The sequence below is a fragment of the Trichoplusia ni genome, chromosome 8, assembly GCF_003590095.1.
Source record: "Trichoplusia ni isolate ovarian cell line Hi5 chromosome 8, tn1, whole genome shotgun sequence".
Lineage (NCBI taxonomy): Eukaryota > Metazoa > Arthropoda > Insecta > Lepidoptera > Noctuidae > Trichoplusia > Trichoplusia ni.
Genome location: NC_039485.1, coordinates 7,028,786 through 7,048,714, shown reverse-complemented (window position 1 = coordinate 7,048,714; position 19,929 = coordinate 7,028,786). Strand labels below are relative to the sequence as shown.

Genomic DNA, 19,929 nt, shown 5'->3' with positions numbered 1-19,929 from the left:
GACGGTCTACAGCAAATAGGAGAAGCTTTATGTATTCAGAGATTTCTTTTAAAAGATAACACATTCGACGAAGTTCGTTCGTAAGTTAATAAAAATTAGTTGAAAACTCTAGGAAGCGCGGCGTCTATCGGGGCAGTCGTGTTTGCTGCCGCCGCGTGCCGAGAGCCGCGCTGGCTCGAACCTTCACGTTTGCTCACTGATCACTACGTGGATATATTTTAAATATAATAGTTAAAGCTCACGTCATTTTAGTGCTTCGTATTTTATGTTTAAATGGATGCAATTTCAATTGGACTGTTTAAATATGAAACCACGAAGATATTTAATAAATACACATCAAAAAGTCAGTAACAATTACTATAATCTTATATCGAGTTTTATGTAAGCAGTAATCTTTTTGTATTTAAATAATAAACGCAATTACTTTACAATTTGATAATGTCAACATCGCGATATCCGAATTGTTTCAAAACGGATATTAATTTCACAAACGACGGCGTCAGAATCCTCTAAGTATAATATAGACAGGTACATCGAAATGTCTTTTTCTCGAGCTATTCGGATGGGCATTTGTTGTTTATTAAATCAATGGTGTTGGAATTTGAAATCAAAAGTAATCTGCTTGTTCGGAAACGCGGAAGGAGATGGATGACAGGAAAAATACGCGAGAAAATTCAAAAGGAAAGCAAGGTGGAGCGCGCGCGGAAAATTGGCTTCATTAGATAGAGGGACCGAGGGCGCGCGGAGACACACGGCGCCGGCGGACAACCAGCTGATGCAATTTAATGCATCACGAAATGTTCAGGTAGAGCTGGAGTTAGATTGTTTTTGTAACTGTTACCATCGTTATTTTTGTAGAATGTTATTATTTTTTAGTGTAGCAGAGGAGTTTCTTAGTTGAAATGAAATGAAATAGAACCCAATCTTTAATGTCACTTGTATCTTGAAGAAACGGTGAGTTTGTCATTAAGTGTAAGAATCTAAAATATATGAAAAAAGTGTAAGTACATATAATATCCTCCAATTATAGTCACAGGAAAGAGTGCCAAATTAAATGATATGATAACAATAAATCAGCATATTCTAAAATAAATACAATGTTGGTCAAAAGATACAGCCGCGGATCCCGTTTCATACCCACATTGCAACAGTCAGCCATTCAAATTTCATATATCAAACACTGATTCGCACATTCTCTTGAATTTTTACATGTTTCCACCTGAAGACAAATTTTCTTGAACATTGTTGAGCAGCATGCAATATACGAGACTGCTATGACATGTATTACGAAATTTTATGAAAAACCTTAAGATTTATGGTTGTTTCATAGCAAAAATTACGCTTTCTCCAGGTACACACAGGGGTGTTGAACCGGATAAATCGTGAAATACGTTCATACATATTATTACAATAAACTGGCTTGAGCCGGTTTTAAGCCGCGGCAGCTGTGATTTAACCGTTGTTATCTTTTGAGATTACATGTCACATCATGAGAAAAATATTTAATATAGGCCTAACTTTGATATTATTTTAATCTTATTATAGGTATAGACCTTCAGTGTAAAAGTGTAATGATTTGCTACGACTGCTACGACTAGCTACGGACACGCTACGACGGGAGACGAACAATTTATTCTTTCATGTCAACCTGCCCAACGGCCAAACGAGGGATTTTGTTTAAAATAATGAGCAGGATAACTTTACCTCATATACAGTACATTCATTAAAAAGAGGCGTTATACCCGCAGGGGTAAAAGCTAATCAATTTATTAATTGCCTTACAATAACATTCAAGCGTCCGGTAAATTAATTCCCGTTTTGGTTTGTGATAATAAAGCTTAAGCAATATTTTACGTATATGGCGCTTAGAAAAGTGCGGTTATTATCGATAATGCTTTTCACGTTCATTGTATTCATTTATATGGCTTTGAATGTTACCGGGTCTGTAATGTGATACTCAGTAATTAAATCTTAAATTATAACAAAACAACCGAACCAAACAATGTATAACGACATTCAAGAAGAGAACTTTGTTATAAATCGGCGATGCGTACATTCAAATACTTCTGTAAAGTCCCCTTTTACTTATATTTATGTATATTTGTGTATGTGTGAATTTCGTAATAATTATTATTTTATGAACAACAAAGTTTTGTGGAGGTTGTTAAATCGGGAAAGATGAGTTTAAGTTCGCTCCGAAATAGATGTTTTATGATATGTAGTGAGAACAGTAAACAACGAAGTTTTGCTATCGCGACCGCATAGCTCGGGTTGGGCGAGGCTTGTTTATGTGGCAATTGGCGTCGCAATGAACCGGCATTCTAGCTGGGAGCAAGTTCTCAGCAAAGGCGTTCCCGAGTTGAGTAACAAATTGAAGTATGGCGCCGGCAACTCGCAAATAATCATACACAAGGTGGGTGAGTTGCGAGCTCTAGACCAAAGTTCATCCACCTTGAGACTGACAGTAATTCACTTTGGAATTGCGGTCAACGTTACCGAGAATAATCTCGATTTCCATTTGCCGATATCAAAATATCAAGTCCACTCTTTCTGATTGTACATCTTGAAAATGATCCTGATAATTTATTTACATCGAAGTCTACGTTGGGAACGTTGAAAAATTTATACATTCATGAACATTGAAATATGATTTCAACAGTTAAGTATTATACAAAAAACATTTTTATTATACGGGTCTGATATTAAACCCATAAAGAAGGTTAAAAATGATTACTGAACTTAAGATATTTAATAAACCCTTATTGTTACAGCCGTGACCTACAAATAAATGGACAACACAAAAGCTCAAGATATACGAGACGATAATAATAAAGGCTTAAGTACGTCCTAAATAATCTCACATAGCTAGTAAATTGGAAGCGATTATAACCGAGTCGTTAATATACGGTTATTTAAAGAGGTGGTCGTTTGCCTGAATTTCGGAACATCGCTTATTAATACGTATTATTAAACAAATGAAGGTGCGTTAACCTCGTAACGTGTTTATCAGGAGTGTGGCATAATTGATACAGGAACAATGCGATGCGAGTGTAGACACAAACGATCGTCTAAATAACTAACGCTTTGTTAAGAACCTTATTCGGCGCGCTCGAGCGCTCCCTCCCGCTTTATTCCGCCAATGACACCGTATGATACCTAATATTTCAGGCCCGCGAATTCCGTGCTGAGGGAAATGGGTAATTGTGGTGCTCGGAGACTTGTGATAGATTGGTATCATCGGCAACGAGTACCACAATCATTTGTTACGCTAAATTGACTGTTCCTACTTGCGTACATTCCTCGTTAGTAACTTTAAAGTACGTGATTGAGTTACAAACTTGTTTGTGCCAGTTACGAGTATGATATGTCTAGCGTCTGCTAAGAGTAGAGCAACAATGCTAACCCAATATTGTTTTTGTACTTGTTACCCATTCTCAGTATTTTTTTCTAATTACATCGACAACATTCTCTACTATATTAAGCAGCCGTTTGATATTACGAAGCAAAACAAAATATAAAACGAGCAATTTAAACACATTATAAGCCTAAATTCAACTAATTTTAATTGCGCTGGTAACTCAGTAAATAAGGAAAAGTTTAAAAAGGTTCTAAAAATAAGGTTACTAAAACAATTTCAATCCAATGCAGCGGTAAAATATAACTTTTGTAATTGTCATCTTCCATTAGGTCATTTTACTATCTAGGTCACTATATAATTCTCTATGATCGAGCGTAGATAGTTCATATATATTTATAGATATTGTAATTAAACACGCGCTGGGGCTCCAGCGATAATTGCAGGGTTGGTAACTAATAGAGAGGTCAGGCGTCCTACTACCATATCTGAAGCTGTTGTGGGAAAGAGATATCGCTACACCGTGTAGTGCGCTGTCTTGCTTCCTCTTATAAACAGAATTGCTTTAGATTTGGTGGTAGGCCCCCTGTAATTGAAACACCGAAGATACTGTGGGAATACTGTGAAATTGAAGGATACGAACACCTATTAGATACCATAAGTTATTATATGTCAACAAACTGATAATTAAAAATTAGAAAACAACTACCTTGGTGTGGAAATTGGTAGTTGCTTAATACTCACAGCAGGTTTTTGTAGAGAAATAAAAGAATAATAAAGACAGTGTCATTAGGAGTGATGTCAAGTGTTAAGGTCCAAATATCAAAATCGGTTTAGGATTTCATAAACTTGGTTTGAAAAAAGTAATTAACGAACACTATGCCCTGAAAACTTTGGACTGTTGGTTTGGACTACTGTAGTTCAATGAAGTGCAGTCGCGACATAATATCCTACGTTGACTATTTACACGACAGGGCTGCCGTTAAAACCTATGATCTATCTAAATTTAGACCTGACTTTCATTTTCAACAAATATAATTAAAAACAAAACAATGGAAGATTAGTCCGATTTTAGTAGCAGGCTCGTACAGATTCACGGAATCCAATAATTCCCTTTTGAATATTCTACGACTCATCCAGTAAAAAGCTAATCCGCTGAATAATGGGGGTTATAGATATCACCGTCGAGCAGGCATGCCGGAAAAATATGTCAATTGTTTCCCTCCGCATGAGTTTACGGTATTAATAACGGCATTTAAATAATAAATCTTCGGCTTTTGTTGATATTTTAATTGCTTTCACTAGTGTTTTTGTATGCTGTTTGAGTTTTATAGTTACTACTCTGTGATTCGATTTAACTTTTTTATTTCGTGCAAATACTACAACTGTTTACTGCTTTTTCGAATGATTGAGTTTAAAAAACAGTATTCAAAGTATTTTGGCAAAGCCAGCCGTAGTTTTGATGTTGCATTTAATTAAAAAGCTTATACCGTAAAGCAATGGACTAATTAGAGAAAAAGAAACCTTATCTTTGATTAGCAGATGATCTAAAAAATCTAACATTTAAGTTATGGTTATATTGGGTATTTGAACAACACCAATTAAAACCAGCAACACCAATCAAACAAGCAAAAACAATTACATGGAAACATCCATTAAAAGTAAACAAAAGACAGTATAGAAATTCTATCTTGTTTGTAAAGCCCATTGATGTCGCCGCTATGGAGTCGCGATAGACTATAAACAATGTCGCTTGCACATCAAGGATGCCGCCCCGCAGACAAACAAGTACTTGTCTCATTCAACAAAAGAGACCGAGTCCCACAGCTTTCCATTTTTTTTGAATATCTTCGCTCGAACTATCTCCAATGCTTAAACTATCTTAAGAAACTCTATGTATGAACTACTTAGCATCGGTTAAATAAGAAACTATCAGAGAAGAAAAAGATAAACATAAGTTCAGTAAAAAATTAAAAAAATATTTAACTAACTCATTTACACCTTAATATTATATACTATACTTAATTTACATACCTAGATATCTATGTATAAGAAATGTTTAACACGATCCAACAGACAAACTATGTCGATAGTTTTGTTGGACATTGCATCAGATTTAATGTTCTTATCATGTACCTGTTTAATAAATAAATAAATAATAAAAAATAATAAACTAGTTGTTTTCTATCACGTGGACTGGTATTAACTTGTATATTGTCAAAGTAAGCGACGCCATTTGGCGTTGTTTGTTTCGATTTTAAAAGTCAATAAAATATTCAGCATTTACAATACAGTGTGTTGCAAAACCCCAATATTTTATTTCATATCATGAAAACAAATGAAAGCGACGTAATCAAATAGAGATTGTAAAATCCTTACTAATTACAGTGCGATTGTTTTTTTGTTAGTTTTTGTATGATTAAACCGCTTTAGGAATTTATATTATGTGGAATTTATTAAGTATCGGACCCAAGAAAGGGGAAAGGGCTACTTTTTGACACCTACCACTAGCCAAGGGGTATTCGCTTGTAAACTAATCAAAGTTGAATTTAACTAATGAAAACATATTCCTTGAGGCCTTCTGCAGATACGAGTAGACCATATTTGGTATGATGTAAACAGTTATACTTTCAGCCTTTGTTATAATTGTCAGATACACAAATATAAACAATAAAATGTTTCATTGTAAAAGAAATCTGCCATCGTAGGGCAAAAACAATTAAGTTAAGAAAACATTTTTTTATGATAAGCATCAAACAATCATAGATATTGCAATGTACTGCATCTGCGAAGAAATTTAGTAAGAGGTAATCATGCATTGCTGTCTAAAAGGGAGCGAAATGATTTTCAAACCTAAATAATAAAACATAGAAGTTAGAGAACTGTAAACGTCATAAAGGACTCTCAAAAGTTTGTTACAACTTTAGGATATATCCAGAGTTATATGATTATGTAGTAAACGTACTGCTATTACGTTACTGTACGAAAAATTATAAAATACAATGCTAAGAACTGTATAAGTGTGTGTTTTTGCATAAGTGACTACACCTGTTATGTTCTATCAGACATAAGCACAAGAGTGATAAAACATGTAGTTACACAGCCACTTAAAACTTTGTAAGACAATAATAAGAGAAGTTTTGAACTTCCCGACGGCTAAAATGAATAAAAGAAACGCAGGAACTACTATAGAACATACATTTTTAATACTTTAATTAACACGCAACAAAGTAACTACGTTTAACTAATTGTATACTAATAAAAAGTTTTGCTATTTTGCTATCACGGCTAAAATAATTACAAGGGTTTTCCCGTATAATTATTTTAGCTAAAACCACTTTGTAGTAACTGAAAATTTGAAACTAACTTATTAGTTAGCTTGTTAATTACTTAACGAGCAACTTCGTACTCACCGTCGGACGATGTTACTGAACCGCTAATTATGAGCAGCAGCACAGCTGTCACTGCCGAACACGAGGCCAATCTTCGTCCACTCATGCTGAATAGTTTACCCCAACGACATGTTAATCGAATGAACTTTTCCAAGTACTACAAATATGTCAACAAAAGTGTTGTGATGACTATCAGGTGGGTAACGAAGTTCCCTCATTCATTCGCCATTGGAATCGGCTCGATTAAATATTCATCGGCAGGTGAATCGAGTGGGGTTCGGTGTGCGGCGCGCGAGCGGCGAGCGGCGAGCGCGGTGTCGGGACGGCGAGGCGGCGGTGGCGCTGCGAGCTCGCGGCGCTCTGGCTGCGTACTGGTCGCGCTACGCTACCCGCGCGGCCGCGCCGCTTTGTCTACGAGTGTTCTACGCTCCTGGCGCTTGCGTAGCCCCGCCTCGCTCTCGGATGAAAGGACGGAACATTACCAGTATTTGTAACAGTTTGCGTCAAATTGATATAAATGGAGACGGTTTTAATAAAGTGTAATTGACTTTTGCCGACTTTGCGTCGCATTAATTTCGACCACGCTAAGACGCCTCGGGCAGGTGCGGCGTTAAATACCACCACAGCAACTTCGCTTTCTGCCATGAATAATTTCAAATTTAAATGAATGTTAATTATGATGACTTTTTAAGTTCACTTTGATATTTTAGAGATTGATGTTATAGTATAAAAAGGAATCCCTCTTTATTAATTTTCAATATTCTCTAATTTAAAAGCTGATATGGTTTAAAACAGTTATTTTTTACTCAGCAATATTTTTTCTCTTTAAATGAGGTTAGAATGTATTAAAACGAGTATTTAAATTCAAACATAAGTACATGCGTAGTGTATGCGATTACATGATAATTAACGTAGCGAACGTCAATGAGGTTACTTGCCGTCTTAATAATTAATGAGTGCGTTCTCGCAAGAAGGATTACAAACAAAATACCTCGTGGAAGGGTTTCGAGTGCGAACACCCGAACACCGACCTCCTTGCGATGATAATCATCCATTAATATAATAAACGAGAATGTTTGTAAGGATGTATGTATGTAGGTTTGTTGCAACGCAAAAAAAGTATTAAAACGATTTTAATGAAATTGGAAACACAAATAACAAGCATACTATGTATTCCATTTAAAAAAGATTGCAGTTGTCATTTACCTTTCGATAATCTAAATAGACGCGAGCAAAGCCACGGGCGACAGCTAGTTATCTATAAATTAATAGACGCCTACCAAACGTAGACAAACATTAAACATCTTTAATTAAAGACGCTGTCGAGATTAACAACAGTCACGTTAATATTATCAGAATGTTTCAGCCGCGCTATGAATCCAATAAGCATGAATAATTAATTGTAGTATGTTAATATGTCAATACGGGCTGAGATGTAATACAACCGATGTACCGCTAGCTAAGGTTAAGCTTTATCGTTAATGCATGATTAAAATTGATAAATAGCCAGTTTGATTTTAACTTGAAGGAGATAACGATCAGTTTATGTTTTTCCGTACATGGGTAGTCCTTTTTTTTAATAAAGTATAATATATAATGCATTCTTAGAATTATTGTTTTAATGGAATAGTAACAGAATTAGATAGCAAGATCTACGGCCTGATGTCAGAGTTTATGAATGGGAGTGACGTAATAGAAAAAAATATTCAGTGACGATAAATAAGTTCTGAATTTTATTTATAATCAAAAAGTTTTTTTCAGATATGTATAACAGTACTCCAGAATTAATCATAGTTAAAATTGTTTTGATAAAAACAATTCCATAAGATTCTATTTTCACCTTAAAGGTATAAAATTGTCAGTGTGCATATAATTTGTTTTAAAAGGTTAAACTTGTTTCAACTTTGTACCTACTTAATTATGGTTACAGGGCCAGGCGAGATAAATTAAAACTGTGGGTGCTACCGCAGTGAGCATGGCCGGCCACCTAACTTATATTATACCTAATGAAATTATTTTACAACTTTTTTAGATGAGAATTCCGTACATTTTTATTAGATGTAATACAGAAATACGCCGTAGCTATAACTTCCTGAGATTTTGTTAAAGAACTTATTTAAAAAATCAAAGCTTGCATAAACTTTTTATTTCTCACATAAATGATATTTTCAACAGCAAAAGAAAATAAGTCAGGATGAGTGGGCTCAGGAAATAGTAACGCGTATTCTAGTTATCAACGTTTCCTACCGGTGTTAATAACTTGTTATACGGATACTTCCAATATTGATGCTTATTTGGAGGGAATAAATAGAGGTGGGTGATAAGCGTGGGCAGGAGGCGGGTTGTATGGGGATCCGTGGCGTCTAAGCTCACAAACCCTTTTTTCCGTCTTTGCAAATCGTCGGGGATTAAGGCAAAAGAGCTCACACCTTTTCACAAATATTTTTTTGTGGTTTAACCGCCGGTAAAACGGCGTGATACAAAGTGTTTCCTACCGATCAATAGCTGTTTTCGAAGATAAAGATCCGTCACATCCCTCATCGATACTTTGATGAGGAATGAGCCCAAAGAAAAAGGATTTGAGTGTAAATGAGATTTCCCTGCTCCCGAAAATGAAAGAATTATTAATGGGGTTTTAGCTTTTTTGTACTCGCTTAAATAAGACGGTTATTTTATTTTTCCTTGTAAGTTTCTTTGTATTCGCATAATTAAGTATTCTATGTTTATAAGTCTGTCTATTGAGCTAATATTGGTTCACTCTGTATCATTATAATTATTCTCGTGATTCTAGAGGCTTCCTAGAATCAATCATGAATAAGTGATAACTTTAGAGTAATTTCTTGTTTTTAATCAGTTTTAATTTATAGGAAAAATTTGTTCAACATGTTTCGTTTTTGTTTGCAAGATTTTTGATTTAGAGAATTATTGCATTGTAAACATTTTCAGAAAATCTTTTTACAGCGGCGGGGAAACGTAAAAGTTGGTTCGTTTCAAATTCAATATATTATGGTGAGCGTGCTCTCGCTCAACCGACACCGAAACTCACTCGAGCGTAGCTCACACAAAATTTATTGTTTTTCTAAGAAAATTTTCTTCGCACGACCCTACATCCTTGTTGAGCCCCAGGGGAAGACTTACAAAAACTTAATGACCTCTCGCCGCGCTTACACTGCTTAACCCATTCTGTTAGTTCCAACCGAATTTATCTACTAAAGGAGATTGGCCTAGAGGGGAATTAGTTCTTCAGGTTGTCGTAAAAAATGTATAACAGACAAGAAAACTGGGTATTAAAGCAAATTTCTTTAAAAAAGTATGCTGCAAAATGAATACGATATAAATAATCCGTGTATTTGTAACTGCAAATCTAATCCGAATAAGAGTATTTGCCTTGTACGAGTATTAAACGTTTCCTCATTACAACGTTTAAAGGCATAAACGTCAAGTGTTATTTAATACGCGAATATGGTTTTACACACATTTCGTGTAAGTAGCTTAATGAGAATGTACGTAATTTGACAAAGGAGGTTGTCCTAAGTGCTTTTATCGAGACGATGATCACGGGACCAATATTTGAGAAATATTTACATAAACCCGCCTACGTGAACGGACCGAGCAGGTACGAGTAGTGTGTTAAATAAATATGATATGCAAACAAAAAAGGGACTGACGCCAAAGGCAGTTTCTAGATAAAGTCTTTTATCGGACACATAATAACGTTCTGAAAAATCGTTAGCCCGTGCTCACGTCGCGGGGACACGTGCGAGCAGGGCACTCCCGAGACTGATCCCTCCTTCTGCTTAGATTAAATTTGTTCCTATAAAAATGTGTCCTCTAGTCGATAACGTCGAAAATGTGCAGATGTCGCCGGGCAGTGTATGAAGCCTACGATAGGGTTCGGCGACGTGCCGCGCGTACTGACACCGCGCCGCCGCCGCGTCACCGCCGCGCCGCGTCGCCTTCTAGCGCCCAACTAGCCGATAGGGAAACAAAACGGTTGATTGCTTTGATTCCACGTTTCAATCTTTACGGTTTTTTCTGTATTTTTTGCATGTTATTTTAAAGATGCTTTTTTCTGACAATATATTACTATCTATATTTTTCGTATGATTTATTTAACATATCGTCTATGCTGGAATCGTAGGAGAGGGGGAGAAATAATTACAATATGAATCGACTTTAAGGGCTTAACCTAAACTTATCCTGTTTACTTCAATAACCATATGACGCATTCAGTTTCAAAACTGTATAAGTAATAAAAACCTTTCTAGTGGGATGTTAGGTTGATAAAGCGTAGAATTAATCGTACAAGAATAGAGATTTATCGCGCAAAGAATCAAAGTGAGTGGTCTGAAAACTTTTTATTTTGCGATCACGAACTGAAACTTGTACATTTAGGTTTGAAAATAATGTGGATCATTCGAAGTTAGATAATCAATATTTAAAGAAAAGAAAGTTGAAAAGAAACTCAATCATTTTTAACAACAAAGTTCATGTCGTCTTTTTTCTTAAATGAATTTATCATTTCGAATAAAGATTTGATATCTTTTATAACAAGTAAAGGAAAAGCAGATAAGTAGGATTTAACAATACCTACCTGCTTTAATATTTACCTTAATATTGTACCCTTTTGTGTGTGTTTGTGTTTGCGCATTGATCTTAAAAATCAAATGCTCTTCAAAAGCATGGGCTATTTGCATTTCATAATTGAACAGAGCCGATTGGGTGACAGTAAATCGCTTTGCTTTTTGTCTCGCCAAGGTTTAACAGGGGTGCAAAATAATGGTATTTTGTAACCTTCCGCATTTATAAATACTGTGGTTGGTTAGATATTAGAATATGATATGACATCTTATTGACTGTTTGTTGTTCAAACTCATTTATTTCTTTTAAATCACTGATCGTTTTTTTAAATCTTATTGAAGAGAATTTTACTACCAGATTTTTTAACCAGATTCTTTCCATTATTCTTGGAGAGGGAAATCAGGTAGGTAATCAAATTCGACTCAGCCATTTACTTTTTTCCCTTAATTTGGTGAGTGGCAACGAATAATCGAATATTCCTCAAGGGTTTCCTAAACCAAATATTTAATTCACAGTTTATATTTAATCAATAAAAAAGTTTTCGATACACATCCCATTGTATCTCAAAGTTTGACAAGTTTGTAATAATTAACAATGAGCTCAATCAAGTTGTACATTTTAGTAGAATTACTAATTAGATGTGTTCTGATGTGACGGTAGACGTTGAGCCGAGGCTATTGTTTGCTTTGGTAAATAGACAGGTTGAGCTGGATGAGCGGGACAAGCGAGCCGAGCGGGGCAAGCGAGCTGAGCGCACGAGCGCGGCGAGGGAAACGAGTGAGGCAAGCGGAGCGGTCCGACCGATAAGAGGCAGCGGGAGCGGTCCTACCCTTCTTCGCTCGTTCGATCATCCCTGCAACCCAACAATCAATCTTTGAGCTATTAAGATGTTTTAGCGCCTTGATGTATTGTTTCAGCCTCAATAAAGTTTTGATGAATTTTCGTGTTCTCTCCCTCTCGCCCTTTGTTGAAATGAGGCCTCGGATATTGATGAATAATTTGACGGGTAAGTAACGATGCTGTAATTATTAAAAGGGTAATATCCGATTTTGTTATTGTTGATATAAACCATTGAGGTGCTGTAATTATTTCTAATTTGTGTACTATAAATAATACTACAATACAATTTGGGAAAGTAAATTTTTAGCGGTGCTAATCATCAATTTGATAGTTGAATTTAAATATCCTTGTGCTTTCCCAGAATCCGGTTATTTTATAATATTTGTAGGACATTGAATATTTTTCAACTATTCAGTGTATTAAAATTTCTAAAAATCTCATGCTCAATTTGCTAGTTACTTGCTTAGAATCATGAAATTTGCCTTCACTAATATGAAAATAAAAAATCTAACACCAATTCATTTGGAAAAGTGTAAATGTATGTGAAAATCCGGCAACACTTTATACATCAAGCGACAGAGCGCCTGAGTACACGTGCGCGAGCCAGCGAACGATAATATTTCATCCATGCGCCATGATTCGCCGCTTAAGCGCGATAGGGAAATCGTAAATTCAAGGGAAAGAATTTTCTTTATAGTCTCCTAAAAAGTTTTCACACAAGCACGTATCTGAACACAAGAGGCGACGCGAGAGCAAATGGCACCGAATTGTAATACCATCCGTTTGTGTAGACACCCCTACTTTTGAAATTTTCTTTTACAATGCGACGAGGTAATATGCGTTTTATTGGATCGTTTTTCTTTATACAAAATGGAAACGTTGTTGTTGGAAAATGCGATTTTTGCAAAGTAATATCAGATATAGATTAGCTTATATCATAAATGGCAGTCTGTCGAAAAAGGGCGTCGTAAAAATGAAAAATTTCACTGAACTAGTCTGTCATGTAAGATGTTCGATTTTAGTATTCTATTGTTTAGCTAAAACAAATACAATTTATATTGTTTGTCAGCGGCATTGTTGTTTTCCACTCATGTACAACGTCACCGGATTAGAACTTTTGTTGTTAGTTTTGTTGGAAAAAGATTTTGTTTGGTCTTTTAGACAAAAGTTAGAAAAACGTGTTGGTAGGTACTAAAACGATATTTGAATAAAAAGCGATGTGTATGAAATGGGAACGGCTCGGGCGCCGGGCAATCCGTTGTAGTCTGCGGTTACGCGCCGCTGACAGATCCACGAATCTGTTGTGGGCGAATACACGATAGACTTTTGAATAGAGCCTTTTGTTTCCAACGAAAAATATTCACATGAAAGCTTTGAAGATAACAATACAATAACTTGATACCGCACGTGTGAATTGCTAAATTTCATTGAAATAAACATTTCACTACTAAGTTGAATGGTGCAAATATCAGTGAATCCTGGCATTATTTTTACGGCTAAATTGGTTTGTTTTTTTCATGCAATTGTATCTATGGAAATTACTGTTTACCAGTTCAATTGAGAGCTCTTCAACCTAGTATTTTATAGTCCACACTTCTTCTTTAAAAACGTGATCTTGATTTACGAATCACGTGGGTACTATTATTATGTAACATGAACATGTTGTTAAAAGTTATGTTAATTATAGCATAAAGCGGTTGAGCTTGTGCCTAAGGGTGATAAGTGCGTTTATCACAGAACCCAAAGCAGCAGGTTCAAATCCCCTACGCACATAAAATAGCAGCGACTTGTTGATAATGAATTTAGATTACGTACGACTATTAAGGTGTTTGTGTTATGTTAGATATTGAGTAATTTAAAGTATCAATTGAAAAGTGTCAACGAGCCGGTTATATAATAGGACTTAAGCTATTATCTATTTAAGCCTACACATTTATGACTGTAAGCCTGCTTCAAAAATACTATAACCATAAAGAAAAATCCGTAACAAAGTGATGAAATAATAAAATTCACGCATAAGGACTGTGTACAAATATATGACGTTAGTACGTGATAAAATGATAGGTATCGTGAACACACGCCTTTAAAATAGGGCTAGCGAATGCGTTTGACATCTGGATGTAATTTCGGAGAGGAATGGACGAGACATGACTCCTGTTAACTCTATTATATCTTTATGAACAAAGAAAATCTTTGGAAAGTTCGAACTTGCTATTTACTGTATGTCGTTTGGCGAACAATTCCATTTGGATTTGGAATTACAACATATTAACTTTTAATATTGCCAACGTAAATGGCTTATTTATCACAATGCGAAAAAGAACATTTGTATTTTAGATGTTGAGGATTTTGTTTGGTCGCCGTAAAAAAAAACAATGCTTGGTTCTTCTTAGAAAGTGCGTACCGTAAAATAGCCGTGATTTGAAATGTCTCGCTCACTTTGCAAATGTCAAGATAAAGACATCAATCACTCGTACCTGAGAACATTCAATTCTCAGGAGAAAACAGCCAGCCACAAAAAGCCTTTTTTTAGAAGACATTAACCAATAGACTTTTCTGATCAGAAAGCTGAAAGATTTTCTCGATAAATTGAAGTAATGCGAAAGGGAAAAAATGCGTTTTATTATGTAGAAGAATAGTAAACCGCCCACCAACCTGATGACAAGTGGTCACATAAATTTATCGCGTGGAAATAGAATGCAGTAACCGGAGATAAAAGAAGGAAGCACAAGTCTTATCCCTTTCTTTATTTACCGTAAAATATGTTATGTAAAAGCTGGAGTAAATGTAAAATTTAATTCACATTTCTCGGTATAAAGGATTGGGGCTCAAACATATCGTGACATACATATTCGTTTATTAATAAGGGAAACCGAGAAATCACGTTTAATACTTTATTGTATTGAGAACAATTCAGTTGTAAATGTTGTAATATTTTGTTGTAATGCCAATCCTCTTTGATCTTTACGACAGAAGTTTAAGGCGCTATTTATTAGTTATTAGTTAAATAATGGATTGTAATTCGTATTCGAGGAAGTCAAAGTCCTTGCTAGAACATACAAAACATTGTGGGCATTACGATGTTATGAGCTAGGTCTTGATGTTTTCTTTACAAATAGAATCGTTGATGTGTGGGGCGACAAAAGAACATTAGGCTAGCCTAATGTACTATTGCTTAAATACTCAGTCGCGTGACAAATAGGTGTTGAAACACAGGTCTAGCCAAGTGGTCATTAAATCAAAGTAATGATTTTGTTCTAGCTTATTTTCTATTCATGTCATGTCAAAAAGTCAACTTTTACTTCATATAATATTTGACTAGAACTCATCTTTAAAAAAAACACAAATAAAATTAAGGAAAGATAACTTGATAGCTGTCACTTGCCAACAACATCAGCTAATTAACAGCAAATATTTGTAATTAAAAGCTAGAGCTACTACTGTCATAGTTTGTAGTATCTTAATGCTACGGCGTAGACATCCTATTAAGTAGCTACGAGACAGAGACCTGACTAAAGACCGTATATGCTCGGAACAAGTTTGTAGCTTTAGATAGTATCAACAACGTACTATGATCGACTAAATTGTTTGAATTTATTAAATTAGTATTAACTGAACATTTGTACTTCGTCTTTGTAATTTACCTAACGGGGGAAATTAAAAAGGCGCGAATCTAATTTGATATTTCAACGTATTATATTTGAAATGGTTATCATCATCAACATTATTTTATTACTTTACAGTTTGTTATTACGAGTTGCATTAAATCCTAAAAATACTATAACATAAAATGTATCCTGCAAATTGTGTAGTTATTCCGCTACAGCGTTAGTCCCCGATTTTAATCAGAGCTATGAAGGTAAAAGCCAAGTTATTTGCTTGTTCAATTTATTTCACACATCGTTAATATCGTGATTGATTTCGACGCTGGCCCTAACGATACATGAAATATTCGCACTCATTAAATCACGTGCCGCGGCAGTGGAGTGCTCGCGAAGGCTCTCATCCAATCACGCCTCAATAAATATATGATGTCGGTCGCGCAAATTAATACAATGTATGTAAATGTAACAACATTATATTACACCAAAATATCATAATTAATAGCGAAGTCATCAATAATTAAGTCTAACAGTTAACATTTACATTAATAATTCATAAATTATTAATCTCGGTAATTTGTTTCTTTGTATCCTATCTATAAAGCCATAAATCGTTCGATATCAAATCTGTGATGTAAAATGCTAATTTATAACGATATCTACCGCAGCGTTCAAGGGCAGCATAGCCCCAAAAACGAATTCTTATAATACCTATTTTTATCGTGAAGCAGTGCTCGAGTCTCAGAACTCAAATTTACAATTCAATAGAAACTGCACAAGGCTTTGCATGCCAATACGTCCATTTGGGGCACATGCGATCGACTTCCCATTTGAAAGATGAATGAAATCATTCAAATGTGAAATTTCGTTCATTCATATACCGCATGTTTATGTTTGTGTTGTCTTAAAATAGTACTGTTGGATATGGGCCGTTTGTTGCAGTCTGGAATAAAGCAAAGTGGAAGGATTTGTGCTAACTTGTGATCATAAAAAAGTGAAATTAAATTTCCATAATCAATTTGATTGCTGGAACACTGGAAGGCAATTGCCATGAGACCATTATTCAATCGAAACGATATATCTCGTCCGTTTCGAACTGGAGCGTAGCGATAGCTGGCTCCGCAAAAGTTGGCACGGGTGGCAGCCGAGACCACTGCCAATTTCCATTAGCCCATCATCCAAAACGAAAAAATGCATAGACGATCATTTTTTCATTCAATTAAAATTGGCTATCTACCAAAACGGTTAGATTTTTTCAGGGCTGAGGTCACTACAAGCTGGTCATTAGAGAACCTCTTCTCACCTCGAGTCAAGCGTCGCATAGATCGCGTTGTCAACCCTTGAAAATATCCTCAGTATCTTTTGCTAAAAATCAAAATCAATATTATTGATAGCACGTATACATTTTACCGTTCATTACCGAGTCATATTCGCCGACAACATTGAAAATCCATAAGCTTTCAATATCGTGAAGTTAACTTGGGTTTTGTTCCCAGTGGTTGCTCGATCTGAATATCAAAAATGTGAAAGCGGTCGTCAGTAACCGGGACACGTATATCGGGACCCTATCACTTCGCTCTTTACTTACTTGCTGGGCGCCATCTGCACATTCTCCACCTAATCCAGTAACAAATTTGATTATGTAACAATATAGCACACGCAGCTTTTTGTTCTCTGCTTTATATTGCATGTTTATTTCAATAACAGACGAAAACTCAAACATTTCCAAACGGCGTGGATTTTTATAGTCAGCGTTTTATTCAGAGAAGCGCTTCGCAATTGTAGTATATGATATCGTGGCTGACTTACGAGCATTTTTATCAAAATGAAATACAAACTGAATAAACAAAAAGACTCGTTCCATGACTAACTCTAAATAATTATTGACATCCAGTAAAAGCCATCAATATTAAGCAAAGTTGATATTGGACTGGCGCGAGGACCACATGGGATTTAACGACTCATAAAAAAATCATATTCATCAATCACGTTTGTTCCCAACAAAGTTTGTTGGGTATGTGCTGACGTACGGAGTACCTTCAATTTATCAAATAATTACGAATCGATGTTATCTCTTGTTTAAAATAAAAGAAAAATTTGACAGTGTCTGTTGTAAGAATTGGATGTGATACTCAAGAAGATTGGCGCAGCGGAGGGTGCCTTAATGGCCTCTTGACGGCATCTCACCGGGTGCTTCAGGTCACTTCGTTACTCGGATTGTACAGGCCGTTATGTGTACTATGAATAATCTTAAAGGAAACTTCGAGTTTTCTCTAAAGCGCAAACTATAATTGGAATCACAGCAATGTCATTCATCACGTTCTGACTGCCTAGGAGAGGTCAAACTCCCTAAGTACGTTCATTTGATACTTGTATAATTAGGAAAGTAACTTATAGCAAAACTTAACACTTAATACAGATTATTTTTTTCTGAAAACGATATTCTACATAAATACGAAAAACTTCAATTTATTTAGATAATATCTACAAGAAAAATATAATAGCACTAACAATACGAGCCAATTATTATAAAACTCTCTCGAAGGGTATCTTGACATATAACGTCAGACCATCAGACAGATAACTTAAGTTTAGTATATTTTTCATAGAAATTGATAAGATTAATCAAACCCTTGTTCAAAGTTTTGGAGCTTTTTGATTAGATTTGTCCGCCAAATACTGTTAAAAATAAAAGTCACGAGTAATTACTTTGAGTTATTATAATCTTAATGAAATTTAACATTATATTATACGAAAACCTTTCGAAGTACTTAGTAACTACAGATAAAAATAAATGTGTTCAATTGTTTCTTCTACAATGAGGCTCATAAAAAAAGAAAGCATAACTAAATTAAAATGTTGTTTCAACGTGGTTCATTACCTCCTTTTTCTGACTTGATTATTTTGCTCGTAGCCTTAAAAGGCTAAAGCTAGGGGCAACTGCTGTATAAACCGTTTGAAAATCTTTGTGAGACACAATTCTGTACGTGATGCAAAAGGCTTTTATGTAGAAATGCGTCTATTGATGCAAATACGTTCTTCGATGCTCCCACTGGGAACACAGTTTGTGCGATACTCCTTTACCCAGATACGATGCATGAACTGTAAAGCTACCATTAAATTCTTGACGTATTGTTGAAAGTGATTTTTTATTTTATTTATAAAAATATTTTACTTATTTTACAGCTACATCGTTGACTTTAGTTTTATTTTTGACACTTTCAAGTATTTCAGAGCTAAATAGCTCATCTAACGTCATATTCATAACTTGGTTTCATTTATTTCAACAAAAAATACGACTGTAATAATTTCTACATAGAACAAATATATTACCCACACAATGAAGTAATTTATGCATGTAGTCCTATCACATAACAACAAAAAAAGAATGTTCAGAAAACAACTATCAAACAAACACCACGCAAAGACAGCGGAATGTTCCAAGCAATAGGTAATCTAATCATCGGTGGCATGTAAACTTTACTCATCGGATGGTAAACATAAACTTAGACGGGGCGACTTGCAACTTGACCCGTGTCCCAAGCTCGCGCCAGTCCCTACAGCTACGAGCTACACGCAACTACACCAGCCACTCTGTTTTATCGTCCCCATACACTTGTTTGTAGAGTCCATAGAGATTGAATTATGTGTTGTACTACCACTAGGGTCATTTAATTTGGGATATGTGTTATCACTTGTAAAATTTGTTTAACATGCCATGCGTAGGTTAATAAAGGTTTAAGGATGGAACGTTAAAATGCTGTTAAAAGTTTGGTACAGGTCTTGCTGAATATTGTTTGTATTACAGATGGTGTCAAACCTTTACTGATAGTGCGTAATTATTTTTTTGTAAGTGTTTTTATGAATACTTGTCTTGGAGTTTTTTTTTAATGTACCTAAGTCACAACTAAAGATACCCACACATATTGTTGGACACATGTAGAAAGGATGAGTTTTTAAAATATATGTAAAACTAAAATAAAAGATTGAAAGCAATAGATAAGTACGCAGGTAAATGTGTAGGTAGGTATTACACGGAAATATGATACAATCGATTTAACACTAATTTAGCAGATACCAATTTCGCACTAATATCTGCGAAGCGTTCAGATACTTACAGTATTAGTTAGTCCGTGAGACTATAACCTTAAAGTTATAG

At 35.2% G+C, this 19,929-nt stretch overlaps 1 protein-coding gene across 1 annotated transcript in view; it reads right to left on the bottom strand.

Moving 5' to 3' along the window:
- The window catches only part of LOC113496632 (lachesin-like), a 38,144-nt gene extending 29,820 nt beyond the window's left edge, over positions 1 to 8,324 (bottom strand). The window contains exon 1 of the mRNA XM_026875910.1: positions 6,769 to 8,324. Coding sequence (XP_026731711.1) covers positions 6,769 to 6,853 — 85 coding nt within the window. The 5' untranslated portion in view covers positions 6,854 to 8,324. The remainder of the gene's footprint in view (positions 1 to 6,768) is intronic.
- Positions 8,325 to 19,929: the final 11,605 nt, after the last annotated feature.